Here is a 15,956-nt window from a genome sequence, read left to right on the forward strand (position 1 = left end):
TTTCTACTTCATTGGTCAAATTCTCCTCTCCAGCATACTAGTAGCTCCTCAGGCTTCAGTGAAGTGGGAGAACTGGCTATATTGTTTAATTTGTCTGCACAGGAAGATGCTGCTGCTTATTGTTGGCCTCAGCACCCCCACTATAAAAATTGTTCCAGCATTCCCGGCTGCACCGGCAACCGTAATTCTAATTATTTAGCACATCACTTTGCAACCATTATAACATGCTTCTACCATGTTTTTTAATGTCATAAAGTGTCTGAATCAGTAATGTGGTACACTGTAAACAAATACTCTATTCATGTATAGATTAATATTCCAAACAGAACTATTTATATTGCTCCTAAAAATGAAAACAAGTAAAATAAAAATGCAAAATAAAATATTACAAATGCATTTAATGATGTTAAAAACAGCAAAATACTCTATTCCAGAGTTATAGAACATCTCTTGTTAGCTAACAGTGTAAGCACTATATATAAACTTTTTAATGTAATCTTTTTAATTTAGGAACATTTGGTGTTGTGTTGCCTGTAACATAGAAACAATTGGACAATGTCTGATAAAATAATATTTTAGATCATTTACATCTATTTATTTTGAAGTCGGTGCCCAATTTTCTGCTTTCGAGGAGGGAGGCTGCTTGGAGCCACTATTTTCCCAATGCTAAACAAGCTCAGTGATTATCTATTGTGCAGATAATAATTAAAATACAGTATAACAGTTCCATCAAAATCTTAATGGAAAAGGCCTTTTTATCTCTGAAAGTCCTACACCCTCACCATGGGAAAATCCACAACTTAGTGCTGTAAATTAATAGGAGTTAGAGGTATGTCTTCTGAATTTTTGTAACATCATTGATTAAAATTTCATTTTTAATTAAAAGCAAAGGTGAAGGAACATTTTCAGATCTGCTGCTTAACTGACATCTCCTTGCTGACCTGGGAGAAAATTAATGTTCAATTTCTTCTGCTGAAATTTTTGAGAAATATGATATAAGGAATCCCTTGTAATGTATGTATGATACACAACTAATTCATGGTATGAACCTACAGTAAATATAAAAATAATTGATGCCGACTCCATTTTTGCATATAGATACAATTTTAAAGAGAAAATAATAAAATTAACTTTGCCTAGTTACAATATAATACATTAGTTATTAATATAGATGGAAATTTCTCCCCAGGTAGTTGAGAGAAAACACTCTCTTTTGGCATTGAGAATTCTATTCTGGCTTTTGTAACTTGTTTGTACATATATTTTCAACAGGGCTTTGTATGTTGGTACAGGATTTCGCCATCATGAAGCAGAATCCTCTTAAAAGCACACCCCATGGGAAAAAATACCAGTTAAGGATAAAATTCCGGCCTATTTTGTGTAAGCCTCTTGAGGGTGAGGAAGAGGGAGCAGGGAGTCTCACCCTTTCAATGCAGACTCAGGGCAAGTTATGGACTAGAACTACGCAAGTCTTGTGGCCAATGGGCAAAAGGAGGGAGATGAGGTTCATAGACAGACAGTTTTAAGACCTGAAGGGACCATTATGATCATCTAGTCTGACCTCCTGCTTAACAGAGGCTGTAAAATTTCACTTAGTGTTTCTTACATCGAGCTGGATCTTATGTTTGAGCTACAGAATATCTTTTAGAAATTCATCCAGTCTTGATTTAAAGACTTCAAGTGATGGAGGATCCACTGCATAAGTTGCTCCAATGGTTAATTAAGCTCACTGTTGAAAATGCTCCTTATGCAGTCCCTCTCTCATACACTAGGCACTGTCCACTCCTTAGGAGCCTATGCGCCCATTAGTGCATGGGGACATTGCTAGATAATGCCATATACCTAACACCCCAAGGCAGCAGACAGAGTGCACCACCTACATTTTACTGTTTACGCAACCAGTTTCAATTTTCTGTTCATGTATATTGGTCTGAATGGGTTAGTAATTAATTTTCTGCAGAGTGGCATCTTACCCTGAGAATTAAAAGCAGAATTCTACAGGATATGGGTCACCAGGCTAGAAGCACTCAATATGCTGCATGATAGGGTCCTAAATGTGTTACTTCTGCAGATGTGTCCTATCCTTCTCCTGAGCAAAGGACTGAGCCCTAAATTAGGGAATGAGTCTTATTTTACATCTGTTTTCATATTCTGCTGCAAAGAGTGCATTTCAGAGAAAACTGATCTATAAAAACAGAGAAAATGCTTTTATTCTGAGAAACTTCTTATCTTTCTTTTAACAAAACTTCATGGTTTATTTTTACACACACACACCTGTCTATATTCCATTGTGGAACTCAGAATACAGTGTTATACCAGTTGTTGTAACCTATGTATCCTCCTTTGTTATGCTCTGATTTGGTACCACGTTCTACCAGTGTATGCTGCATTGCTATACCATACATTATTCATTGTATTAATTGCAAAGTTTTCAAGCATCACACTTTGCTTCCATGAACACATTTGTTCATGTAGATTCTTATTTACCTCTATAGCTAATGAATTAGAGTGTTTTATGAGAGACCTTCAATCCCATATTGATTTGATCTTGTCGTTATAGAGCCTGTAGCAGCCCATAGAGACTGGCAGAGTGACGCAGACAACGGCTCAGAAGACCATCACTCCTTAGGGACCAGTAGACTACTATATCATATTACTGATGGAGATAATCCCCTTCTGTCACCACGCTGCTCAATCTTTAGTCAAAGCCAGAGATTTAATTTAGACACAGAGTCGGCCCCTTCCCCACCAAGTGCTCAACCTTTCATGATGTAAGAAAATATATTTTTAACTTTAATTTTTATTATGTTTGTACAGTCTAGAACATTTGACTCTTCACATTTCTCAGATATGGTCATGTCATTTCCTCTAAACAGGGATGTTTCATAATATAATATAATATAATTTGGCATGATTAATTTGAAATACCATAAATATGACCTAACATTTTCCAATGAGAACAAAGTACAACATTAGCTGAAATCTCAGTTAATTATAGTGTAGTAATGACATTTTTAAAGGTTAGTTCATAATCAGTCTGAAAAGTGAACACAGGATAAAAAAGGTTATTAAAGGTCTAATTCAGAAAAGTTCAACTGCAATGGAATTACTGCATGAGTCATTCATTGGAAATGGAAGGCAGTGTCACAAAACATCTGAATAGTCCTTGTAAGTCCTTTCTGGAAATTCTAAGAATTAATTTCATGCTGGAACTCTGTTTTCTTTAAATCTTAAAAATAAAGTTTAGGCAAATACAAATAATCAAGCCTATTTATTCACAAATCTAAAAAGTCACACATGAAATATCCTTCACAATGATTGTCTATTGCCAGTAAGGATAGACTCTCTATTGCAACGCTAAATTCCTGTAGAATAGAAGGCACTATAATAATGAAATATTTTGTGCTTTTTTCAAGTTCTTGGCAACTTATGGTGACTAACTCTTAAATGAGAATGTCTACTTTTTAAAGTCCGAAGTTAAAATAGTATACTTACAAATATTTTAACTTGAAATAAAACAAACTTTAAAAAAAATAATTTTTTTTTATCCAACAAACCCATTTTTTTGGTGCATGGAAATTAGTCAGAATCATTTTCAGTGGAGCTGATCGAAAACTTTCTGACTGAACATTTTTCTGTCAGAAAATGCCATTTTCCCAAAATCTAAACTTTTTATGAGAACATGTTTATTTTGACAAAATTCTGTTTAAAATAAAAAAAAAATTAATTTTGTTTTGAATTTTTCTTTCATTATATTATAAGTTACAATGCAATATAAAATAAGAAAAAAGTCAAAATTGGAATGAAACATTTTAATTTTATTGAAATGAAATATTTCAATTTACTCTCAACTTTTTTTCTGAATTTTTGTTCTATAGGAAATTTTTTTAAAATTGTTTTCATTTTGATTTGGAACAAAAATAAAGTTTGTAATGTTAGAATTTCCTGTGGACTGGAATTGTGACCAGCTCTGATTTTCAGTACTACATTTTTACCTGTTGGTGCCAGTAATTAATTCTAATCTACAGAAATCATTATAGGCTGCCCTCTGGTCTGATTCAGGAAATAGATATCTTCCTGAAATTGGCCCTAAATGCACTTCATATAAAAGAAGTGCCATTTTCTGTTCCCCTTATTCACATTGCATCATACCTTACTCCACAAATAATGTAATTGAAGTCAGTGGGACTACTCATGGAGTAGATGCTATTATTAAGTGTGAACAAAGGTATCAAAATCTGGCCTGTTAGGGTGGGATTTTCAAAATGATTTTCAAAAGTTAGGCCAATGTGGAGACCTTTTCAGAATCCCACACTTAATAATCAAAGTATGGTAGGAAAGGTGTGGGGGCTGCCCACTAAACACTATGCCACCTTCAAAGAAAAAACAGATCTTTCACATATTTACTTCATAAAGCCTAACCTTGTGTCTACCTATAGGAGAAACATCCGGAGTTCTAACACAATTTACATATGATTTAGACTAGAGATGGTTCTGTGTGGCTATAGTTCTGATTTCATGGCAGGAGGTCAGAAGTGTTAGTTGCATTAACAGAGATTTTATTTCTACTTTTGCAGGCCCAGAAGTTCTTCCAGGTGTAATTGTGAGGACTGCAAAGAACCGCAGACAGTAATGCAACTTACCAAACATCTTCAAAGTCTCAAGAGAAAAATCAGGAAGTTTGAAGAAAAGTTTGAACAAGAAAAAAAATATCGGGTAAGAAAATAATCAGAGAAATAAGATAGGGTGAATGCTACATGTATTACGGATATCATCCTTAAAGGTGTAGGATTGCTTCTTGCAAAAAAATTGATATCTGAGTGATTATAGGCCATAACTGTGAAGCTCTGTTTTGAGTTACCTTCATTGGGGAATATCCATCAATCAAGATGGGTGATCGTAACATTTAACTACTTTAAAATATCCTGAACATCTTTAAGACAAAGGAATGTTCTGATACTTATAAATAGCTTCTTACTTGCATTGTAGATAAAATTATTTGCTTAGCAACTTTGTTCTGCTATGTAACTTTTCTCATTCATGTGGACTGAGTTATCTTTTCAAAAAATCAACAAAACAATAACTTTCTTTAGAAGTGATTTGTCAAATAAAAAATGAAGGCTCTGGTGTGTGGCTAAGTGGTATCTGTGTCCTGAGATGTACAATATATGGCAGAGAGAGCCCCAAGTATTGACTCTGGCTAAAGCAAAAGCTAAGGAGCCATTAATCTCTAGGGTATAGAATATTGTGTGGTGTGAGTAGAGGTCTGTAAGGTTTCACCCTCTTGTGCAGTTTCCCCATACACAAGTTGTGGCATCCTCCCCATTTGTGTCTCAGTAGCATCCCATCATCTATCAGAACATTCCTCTGGGTGTCTGAAAGGGAAAGCAGTTTCCTTGGAGGACATGATGCTCCTTTGCTACTACTATGGTATATGAAAGCTACTGCTATAGTATGTAAAAATAATAAGCACCTTTCAACCTTACTTTGTTGGAATCAGACCTCCTTATCTGTTTGAGATTATATTGCTCTCTAATGATTGGTCAATAAAGTGAATATAAGCCCTAATATTACTGGCAGCTAATAGAGATTTTCCTTTAGCTCAAATGGTGGAAGTAGCACTCTTTGAAGCGGAAGAACCTTGCTGCATCTGTGAGATTTTGGTGGCAGTCATGGAACATAAAAAACAGACGTATTTGTCTCTTTCCATATTGAGCTTCTTATAGCTAGGTAGAGATAGATATGTAAAATAAACTAAATCATCAGAATATTGTGCAACAGCCTTGACCCCACTTCCAGACCTTGGGATTCATCATCTTCATCATTGGTCATTATTCAGCAACCTCTTTGACGGCTACACCTCTGGTTAGTTTACAGAGAGTGGAACAGGATCAACAGACTCCACTCACTCAAACTGGTGATTTCCCTGGAGTTTTGTCTAAAAAGGGGAAGCCAGGGAACTGGGTGGGGTTTACTTCCACATTTTGTATGTCATTGGGCTGGTATAAGTGATAGTCAATGAAAGGTAGTGGGCATGAACAACTGTGGTCTATATCTATTCAGAATTATGATTTTTTTAGGCCCTGTATTGCTGCAGTCATTTTAAAAGGTATTTTAAGATCCTTCTGCTGTGTATGTGTGTGTGTGTGTATGTATATATATGTATGTATGTATGTATGTATGTGTATATATATATATATATATATATAGCTAGATGGCCAACTTTGGGATTTGAATATTTGAATAACACTTGTGCTTACTAGTTGGCAAACCCAAATAAACACAGGGGCAACCCTGGAAGTAATAAAAATGTAAAGATTTTCATCCATCCCTTTTTTTGTAGATACTTGAATAGGGCTGGGGAAAACCATTGATCTGAGAAGCAGAAGAGAGTGTCAAGTGTAGTACTCTTAATATTACCACAGATAAATTAATAATCCTCTTCTGATCTTCAGGAGAGTAGAGGAAGAAAGCACAGGGCAATTAGACAGATAATATTTCAGTTATATTAATCAACAAAATCAATCCTGAAGGGTATGGTGGTGATCACATCACTGACCTCATAGAGGCTTGGCAGTCCTTCAGGGGGGTGTCCATCTTAGTGACCTCACAAAGACCTGGGATATGTGAGCAGTCCCACTGGATACAGTGAGTGAATCAGTAACCCCCCCTACTAGATACAGAGGGGAGCAGTGAGTGTGTGACCTTAAGACTCGGTCAGGTGGAAGGGGAGTGAATGAATCACTAGTCTCACTGCCACATACAGCAAGGGAAGCAGTTAAGTCACTATATGACTTTTTTTATTACAGGCGTGTGCCAAATGAACTAGGCAGGCAGCAAGGCTCACAGCATTTCCCCCCTCTACCTCTCCCCCCCTCCCAAAGCCCTTCTCTCCTATACAATATGTTTAAATTGTTGTGGGTGTTCGGTCTTTTTTAAAAGTTTCTGTTTTGATTCTGTGCAACTGCTACTGTGCAGTAAATGCTGACAGGAATCAAAAGAGGGAGGAGATGAAGGCAGTGAAAGGCTGTAGTCAGGAGCAGTCTTTTGCTTTGACAGCGGAGAAAAGCTTGAATTACATACAGGAGGGAAGAGGAAAGGACTCAAGGAGGAGGAGACATGGCTGGAGTAGAAGGAGAGGAAGATTATCTTGGTAGCAGTGTTTGCACAGATTTAAAACACATTTTACAGGTTTTTCAATTAAATTGGGTGAAAAATTTGAGCTGAAATGCATAAAATATTACTTTTCAAAGATTTTAGGGACCCTGGTCTTAAGGACTGCAGTAAGGGCTCCATCCGGAAAAGTGTTGAGCATTTGGATTCCCAACCTGCAAATCCTGCACATGCTAAACTTTAAGCATGTAGGTAATCTCACTGAGGTCAACGAGACTATTCACTAGGGTGACCAGATGTCCCGATTTTATAGGGACAGTCCCGATATTAAGGGCTTTTTCTGATATAGGCGCCTATTATCCCCGCTCCCCCCCCACACACACACACACTCTGTCCCGATTTTTCATACTTGCTATCTGGGCACCCTACTACACTCACACACTCACTCACACTCTCTCTCTCTCTCTCTCTCTCTCTCTCTCACACACACACACACACACACACACACACACACACACACACACACACACACACACACACACACACACACTTTAGCAGTGCTTAAGTGATTTGTAAGACCAGAGACAGAATGCTCAGCACTTTGCAGTATCAAGCCCCAATACAAGAAGATAATGAACTTGACAGCTTATTAGCATAATCAAGCCAAACATGTCAAATGGACAGTGTATATAATATAATGCTTAGCAGTGATTTGGGATCTTAACTATTTCTGGCCATATGATGTGTGGAAGAATCACCATCTACATGGACCATGGTAACCTGATATGGGTCATATACAGGCTGTCACTATAAGGTATGTTGCCACAGTTCCTCACACCTGGATAGACACCAAAGCGAATCCCATGCAGCCTCCTTGAGATCTTCCAGGTTCCACTAGGGCATACTTTTTTGACCTAAGGTATCAGGTCACAAACTGGTATCAGGCTGTTGTGACCACCCTGTCCTTCTCGTATTGTTAAATGGGAGAGGGTCCTGAATAGATCCTGATAAATAACAATGAGGTCCTGGGAGGGGATCCTTGAATAGAATTGGTGACAACAACCACTCTGTTGGGGAAAGGGGTGTAGAAGGATTAGGTAGATGCCTATACTTTTTTGTATGAGGGAAATAAATATATCTCATAATTCACTGTGATTCTCATTGACATGGAATCTTTGTTCTGAAATATTTTGTATTTTAAAGAAGCTATTTCTTTATTGGATGAGTATATCAGGAGTATCATCAGAATTCCTGCTACATCAAGCACAAGTTTGATTTTTACAACCATAGGCCTGAATCTGCAAAGACTCACGCACATGCTAAACCTTATGCACTGTGCATTGACTCTCTGTGTAGGATCAGTCCATAGAGAATATAAGAAAAGGAATAGTCCCATCATCAGTTCTTTTCTGTTCTCTTATGTGCAGCCTTCACATGGTGACAAAACTTCCAATCCTGAAGTCCTGAAATGGATGAATGACTTGGCTAAAGGTCGTAAACAGCTCAAAGGTACATAATAGCATATAGTTTCATTTTATTGCACAGTGGGCAATTTCATAATACTGGAAACTTTGTAAAGCAGTGCTAATGCAGTAGGAGCATTTTAGTATTTGTTTTCTCCTCTTTGCCCCCTATTTCTATTTCACTAAGACTCTCCCTAAGGACAAAAAGAAAGATGAAATGGCATGTGAGCGCCAGTCTCTCCCCGCCATGCTTGGGGAGAGTCAGTTCAACCATATTCAATAGAGCTGAAAAAGAGAGAGCTTATTCGTAACTATCAACATTCTTGAAAACAGAGATTCAATTTTAAATATTAGCTTCAATGTTTGTCTGATGTTTCAGCTGCATTAGCATACTGTACATAATTGCCAAGTTAATGGGTTTGTTATACTGATACCATTCACATTGTAGTTGTAAAGGGGGTTTGTTGAATTTACATTACAAAACTCCATTTTAAACCTCCTATTATTTGGTCATAAAAATAGCTTCTTGCCTGAAATTAGATTTAATACCAAAGGTCAATTTTTTCCCTTGACAGCCTGTACGTGGCTCCATTGACCAGAGTGGGGAGCAAGATATGCGTATCCAAGGGGAAAATGTAGCCACTATTGATTTTTTTAAAATAAAAATAAAACACAAGCTATTTTTAAAGTAATAAAAGAATCATTTTTGTTTTAGATGCATTTTTCACCATTAAGTGAATCATAGTATTACACTTCAATACTGTAGGGTGGGATTTTGATAAGTGCTTAAAGCGTCTAGAAACTCAACTCCCATTGAAAGCCAGTGGGAGATGGGCACCAAACTCTGTGAACTCATTTGAAAATCCCTCTTTTAAATATCAAGTGATTAGTCTGCATTGTCACAAGATGTTTTTAAAATAACCCCTTTTTTTAACTAAAGAAAAGCAAAATAGCTGTAAAAGGGCCAAACTACATGCGTAACTTCTTGTAAATTGTCACTTTGAATCGATTATATTTCAAAATGATAAAACCCAGTTCACACACATTTTCATACACCTTAAAGGCCCTGATCCTGCAAACATTTGAGCACATGCTTAACTTTACTACCATGAGAAGTGCCATTGATTTCAGTGGGAGTACTCGCAGTAGTAAAGCTAAATACTTGTGTGAGTGTTTGCAGTATTGGGTGCTTTTATAAAAGAAGTAAGTAGCATTAGTGCTATTTTAGAAGCAGGGAAACTAAGGCAGAAAGAAGTGAAGTGACTTGCCTACAACCAGTAGACCAGTGGCAGATTCAGGAATAGAGTCCAAGCTCCGAAGGCTCAGGCCAGTGCCCTGTCCACAGTTCCTCACTTCTTCCCACATCCTCTGGTCTGCACAAGCAGGAACTATGGGTGTCTTTAAGCCACCTTTAGACTCAATCCTAGGCTGGCCAGGGTCCAAGCTGGTCCCTGTTGTAACATCATGTTACAATAATATAATGGATGCCTTGTCTGATGCTGGACGTCATTCTGGCAGTGGAGATCAGCCAGGCATAATGGCTGCCTGGCCTACGTCCTTGTCCATGGTCACACCTGCAATGTAAGGGGCTTGGATGGGTTGTGGTATGGGGTAGTGGCAGCTCTATCCCACCTGGCAACTTCTGCTGTTTATGCTGCACCTGATTCCTGCCTGTTTGAGTGAATGCTCTCAGATGAGGGGCAGGGGAATTAAAAACTCAAGTTAAGGATTAATTCCCAAATGATTGTGGTATGTTAACAAACTAACACAAGGAACCAGGGTGTTTTTCTTATAGTGTCAGAAGAAACCTTTTGACAAATATTTATTAAAAACTCATTTGCCAAGTAACTTGCTTTTTTTAACAGAGCTTAAACTCAAAATGTCAGAAGAGCAAAATTGTACCCCTAAAGCACCCAAAAGAATTGTGCAGCATGAGAGCACTGGAATATACAAGGAGACCAGGAAGCAAGAAGCAGCAAGTATTGAACCAAATCCATCCGTCGAAGAAACCATGGATACCGTAATGAAGCGATTAAAGGAGAAAAGACAACAGCTTAACCTCCCTGAGACTATAAAGGTATGTGTGTTTCTTGCAGAATAATCACAACTGGGGAAGAAATTAAATATTGTTTTTAGCTGTCAGTACCCTACTCGGTGTATTCTGAACTGCCATGTTGCAATGGTATCCTACAGATCTTGCACCACAGGAGCATAACCCCGACAGCATATTTTTGCACTAACAAAATCACTGACCCTAGTACATTTTTTCTGGAGTGAGGATTCTAGGAAGAGTTACAAAGACAAAGCAGGGCTAGATTTACAAAGAAATGTAGTGTGGTGACGCTCAGCATTGCCATGCCTAACTTTTAGATGCCTAGAAAATTACTGATTGGGATTCACGAAGCCTGAGTTAGGTGCCTAGGCTTCCTATGCAATGAATGGGAGAGAGAGGCACCTCAAAGGGGATTTACATAAACCAGCATGCTAGGCTGCTCCCCACCTAAACTAGAGAATGGGAGATGCCAAGTCTGTGTGATAAACCCCACCCCTCTCACAGAGATAGGCACCTACATTGAGGCTGCAGGGAAGTGCCTCCCTCAGCTTGGGATTCCCAGCTGAAAACCCTCTCTTGGTGTTAGGCACCTCTGCTGTTTTTTCAAGAAGTTGGAGGGAGGAGGAGGAGGAGGAGGATGACTGGGGGTACCATCTCCCTCATAAATCTTAGCCCAGTGGTTAGAGTACTCACCTGGGATGTGGGAGACGCCCAATCTACCTGAGGGGAGAAGGGATATGAACTGGGATCTGCCACTTTTCGGGTGAGTGCTCTAACCACTGCACTATGGGATATTCTGAAATAAGGCACCCTCAGTCTCTCCCGTTGAAGCAGTTCCACGGTGGATAAATAATTTTAAAAACATCATTGGAGCAGGGGGACTGGATCCTGGGTCTCCCACTACTGGGCTAGTTATGAGGGAGGAGGTCCTTCTCCTCTTCTCTAGGGTACTTCTCTGAAGTACAAAAAATTGGGACATCCGTGATGATCCTGAGCCCATAAAACTGGACAGATGGCAGAGTGTGTTGAGCACCCTTGCAGATTTCCCAGGATAGCTACCTCAAAAAAGATATGATCCTAGGAAAACCTGGACACGTGGCTACCCTATCCTCCTCCTTCCTCCCTCTCCCCCCATTTTTGTGTAAGCTTGCCTATAGGGGCCTGGTTTGGTAGGTGAGGTCTGAGCACACTTACTGGATCAAACCCTGCAGGCAAATTAGGCAGAGGAATTTGAATTACTCTGGGGCTTAGCCATCTGGACGCCTGACATGGAACTGCACTGAGCATGCTCAGAGGCAGAAACAAAGGTTCCTAGGGATCGTCGTCTGCAAAAATTTAGGTGCTGCTGAGCAGTTTTACATGCCTGTGGGGTTTGACGGAAGCTTTGAATCCTAGTGGGCCTGATTCTGGGATTTATATGCCTGAAGTGGCAGTTAGGCAACTAAGTTCTTTGGTGAATCTAGCCTGAAGTGCCCATTCTTTTCAGCAGGGTTTGCAGGTAGCACTGAATGCACCGTGTTTGGAGGTGAACGTCAATATCTGTATTAGAAAGGAATTGTAATAGCTTCGCTGTTTCAGATTACAGGTACATGAAAAGCATGTTCTCCAATCTATCAAAGCTGGTGATAGAGCACAAGCAATCATATCTCCAGTCCAGAGAGACTGTGTGACTACGAAGAATCACTAAGAGCTTGTTTACAAGGTGTGGTAAAGACCACTTCAGAGGTGTGATTTATAGAGTTCTAACATGCTGCGCTCTAACTGTCGCATGTTGACCCTGTTGGTGTGAACAAAGCACCTTTTAGTTCATGCTAGCAGGTTCTACTCAGAGCAGTTAGAGTGCAGCATGTTAGAGCGCTCTACAAATCAGACCCCTCTAATGTGCTTTGCTGTGCTGTGAAGACAAGCCTAAAGAGGTTCAAGTGTCTGTTCTGTGTCACACCCTGAGGCAGTGTCATTGAAAACCATGGGTCTTGGTGAGATACTGCGGATGTGCAGTTAGTCTATGGGTTCTGCATCCTGTGGGACCCCTATGAGTTAGATAAAAGGACCATTGCAATGCTAAAGAATTTTGTGCAACTTTTTAAAAAATGTCTTCTCCATTTTAAAATTCACTCCAATTTGGACACTTGATGACTCTTACTCCGTTGTTAAAACCCAGAAGAAATGCCACACTTATCAGCCAATGATAAAGTATATACAGTAAAGTATATAATGATGCCACCACTTATCTGTAGGTGGCACATACAAGATATATACAGCTATATAATAATACCACATTTACCATCAGGTAAAGTATACACACCAAAGGCCACTATTTCTAATTTTCATAGATTCCAAGGCCAGAATCTGTATGACCTCTGGTATAACACAGGTCATGGAACTTCCCCAAAATAATTCTTAGAACATACTGTTTAGAAGAACATCCAATATTGATTTTAAAATTGTCAGTGATGGAGATTTCACCACAATCCTTGGTAAATTGTTCTAGTGTTAATTATCCTCATTGTCAAAAATATACGCCTTATTTCCTGTCTGAATTTGTCAAGCTTCAGCTTCCAGCCATGTTATACCTTTTGTCTGCAAGATTGAAGAGCCCATTATTAAATGTTTGTTCCCCATCTAGACTGTATTAAGTCACCTCTTTAACCTTCTCTTTGTTAAGCTAAATAGATTGAGCTCTTTGAGTCTATTACTATAAGGCAGGTTTTCTAATCCTTTAATCATTCTCTTGGCTCTTCTCTGAACTCTCTCCAATTTATCAACCTTCTTCTTGAATAGTGGGCACCAGAACTGGACACAGTATTCCCGCAGCAATCGCAACAGTGCCGATACAGAGGTAAAATAACCTCTCTACTCCTATTTGAGATGTCCTTGTTTATGCATCCCAAGAATGCATCCCACTCATACTGGGAGTTCACATTCAGCTGATTATCCACCATGACCCCCAAATCTTTTTCAGGGTCATTGCTTTCCAGGATAGAGAACCCCGTTCTGTAAGAAAGGCCTACATTCGTTATTTCTAGTTGTATACATTTACATTTAGCTGTATTAAAAAGGTATATTGTTTGTTTGCACCAGGTTTACCAAGCCATCCAGATCGCTCTGAATCAGTGACCTGTCCTCTTCATTATTTACCACTCCCCCAATTTTTGTGTCATCTGAAAACTTTATCAGTGATGATTTTATTTTTTTCCAGGTCATTGATAAAAATGTTAAATAATGTAGAGCCAAGAACTGATCCCTGTGGGACTCCACTGGAAACACACTTGCTCGATGACTATTCCCTGTTTATAGTTACTTTTTGAGACCTACTAGTTAGCCAGATTTTACCCCTTTTAATGTGTGTGATGTTAATTTTATATTATTCTAGTTTTTTAATCAAAATGTAGTGTGGTATCAAGTCAAACGCCTTAGAGATCTCTAAGTACACCGGACCCTCGCTTGAACGTGGGATTTGGGATCCATGCGTGGTACCGCGTTAACGCGGGGACCGCATTAAAATGAATTGCAATTAAAGTAATTAAATTTGGGATCCATGGCTGCGACTGCATTATATGCAAATTCGTGCTATATAGATGCGCGTTCTAGCGAGGGTCCGATGTATATTACATCAACACTATTACTTTTATCAACCAAACTTATAATCACATCAAAAAAAGATATCAAGATAATTTGACAGGATCTAGTCTCCATAAAGCCATGTTGCTTTGCATCAATTACATTACACTCCTTAAATTCTTTATTTATCAAGTCCTGTGTCAGCCATTTCATTATCTTGCCTAGGATCGATATCAGGCTGACAGGATGATAATTACCAGGATCATCCTGTTTACCCTTTTTAAAACTTGGCACATTAGCTTTCTTCCAGTCTCTGGAACTTCTCCAGTGCTCCAAGACTTATTGAAAATCAACATTAATGGTCCAGCGAGTTTCTCAGCCAGCTCTTTTAAAACTCTTGGTATCTGGAACTGCTTATTTAAAAATGTCCCTCTTTAGTAGCTTCTATTTAACATCTTCCAGAAATACTAGTGGAATGGAAAGAGTGTTATCCCCATATGATGAAACTATATCATCTGTTTTTCCTTCCAAATAAAGAACAGAAATATTTATTGAACACATCTGACTTTTCTGCATTATTATTGATAATTTTACCATTTCCATTGAGTGATGGATCAATATCATTCTCAGGACTCATTTTGTTCCTAATATATTTTTTTAAAAAGATTTCTAATTATCCTTAACTCTGCTGGCCATAGATTTCTCCTTGTGACCCTTTGCTTTCCTTATCAATTTTCTACAATTCCAAACTTCTGATTTATATTAATTCCTATGAATTTCCCCTTTCTTCCATTTGTTATATATTATTTTTTGTTTTTATAGATACCTTCACTTCCCCTCTAAACCCAAGTTGTTGTTCTGCTTGCATGTTATAAATGTGATTAAGTCATGAGTACTTGTACCTAAGCTACTATTAAATTTTAGTTCTGTGATCAGTTCCTCTTTAAAGATATGGGGCCAAATTCTGCTCCCTGTTACATCTGTATAGCCCCATTGATTTTAAAGGGGCTTTATGGAGGTAACTGAGAGTGGAATCTGACTCAAGGAATTCTTTTTTTAGATTGTCTTTTTGCAAGTAGTCTTCTTTATCCAGAGCTGTAAAATATTTGAGCAGAGCCAGATATATAAAAAAATAAGTGACTTACTAGCTCAGCAATTCAAACATGTCTACAATAAGCTGTTTTCTTGCTGTCTCCTGCACTTATTAAACCACTGAGCAAAAAACAAGTTACTCTTTTGTATTATTTGTAGTTCCCCATGACTAGGTCACATGGCCTCTAGTATGTGGCACTGTAGGCTAAAATCAATAGTATAATTAAAAATGGGCTTGAACTAGAAACCTGGATTTTAAACTCTGAACTGGGAAAGTTTGAACCCAAATTCAAATATCATGACTTGTGCTCCGGGAGGCACATCTCAAAGGACAGTGAGCTAATCATTTTGCTCCTACTGCACAACAGTTAGACCTGCACTACATGTGCTTTGAATACACTACACCCCACCTTTTTCTCCTGACTGCAAAGATGCTCATTTTATATTTGTGAATCTATTTAGGATATTTGTCAGTCATTACACAATTTCTTGTTTTTCTTTCTCGTCTCTCTTATTGAGTGTAACACTCCAGGGTCTTTCTCAAGTCTCAGAGTGCTTTGCAGAATTATAAAACTATATTATTGGAATCACTTCATCTGTCACCAGAATGCAGCCACTTCTGGCAAGTCTAAGTAACACCACCAGCAACTGAGAAACAGGAAGACAAGAAGACT

General features: G+C 38.4%; 1 protein-coding gene across 1 annotated transcript in view; it reads left to right on the forward strand.

Moving 5' to 3' along the window:
• The window catches only part of FAM13C (family with sequence similarity 13 member C), a 240,051-nt gene that overhangs the window by 202,680 nt on the left and 21,415 nt on the right, over positions 1–15,956 (forward strand). The window contains exons 14-17 of the mRNA XM_065408755.1: positions 2,561–2,771; positions 4,578–4,716; positions 8,541–8,622; positions 10,442–10,653. Of these exons, the coding sequence (XP_065264827.1) occupies positions 2,561–2,771; positions 4,578–4,716; positions 8,541–8,622; positions 10,442–10,653 (644 nt within the window). The remainder of the gene's footprint in view (positions 1–2,560; positions 2,772–4,577; positions 4,717–8,540; positions 8,623–10,441; positions 10,654–15,956) is intronic.

Source organism: Emys orbicularis, chromosome 7 (genome assembly GCF_028017835.1).
Source record: "Emys orbicularis isolate rEmyOrb1 chromosome 7, rEmyOrb1.hap1, whole genome shotgun sequence".
Taxonomy (NCBI): Eukaryota; Metazoa; Chordata; order Testudines; family Emydidae; genus Emys; species Emys orbicularis.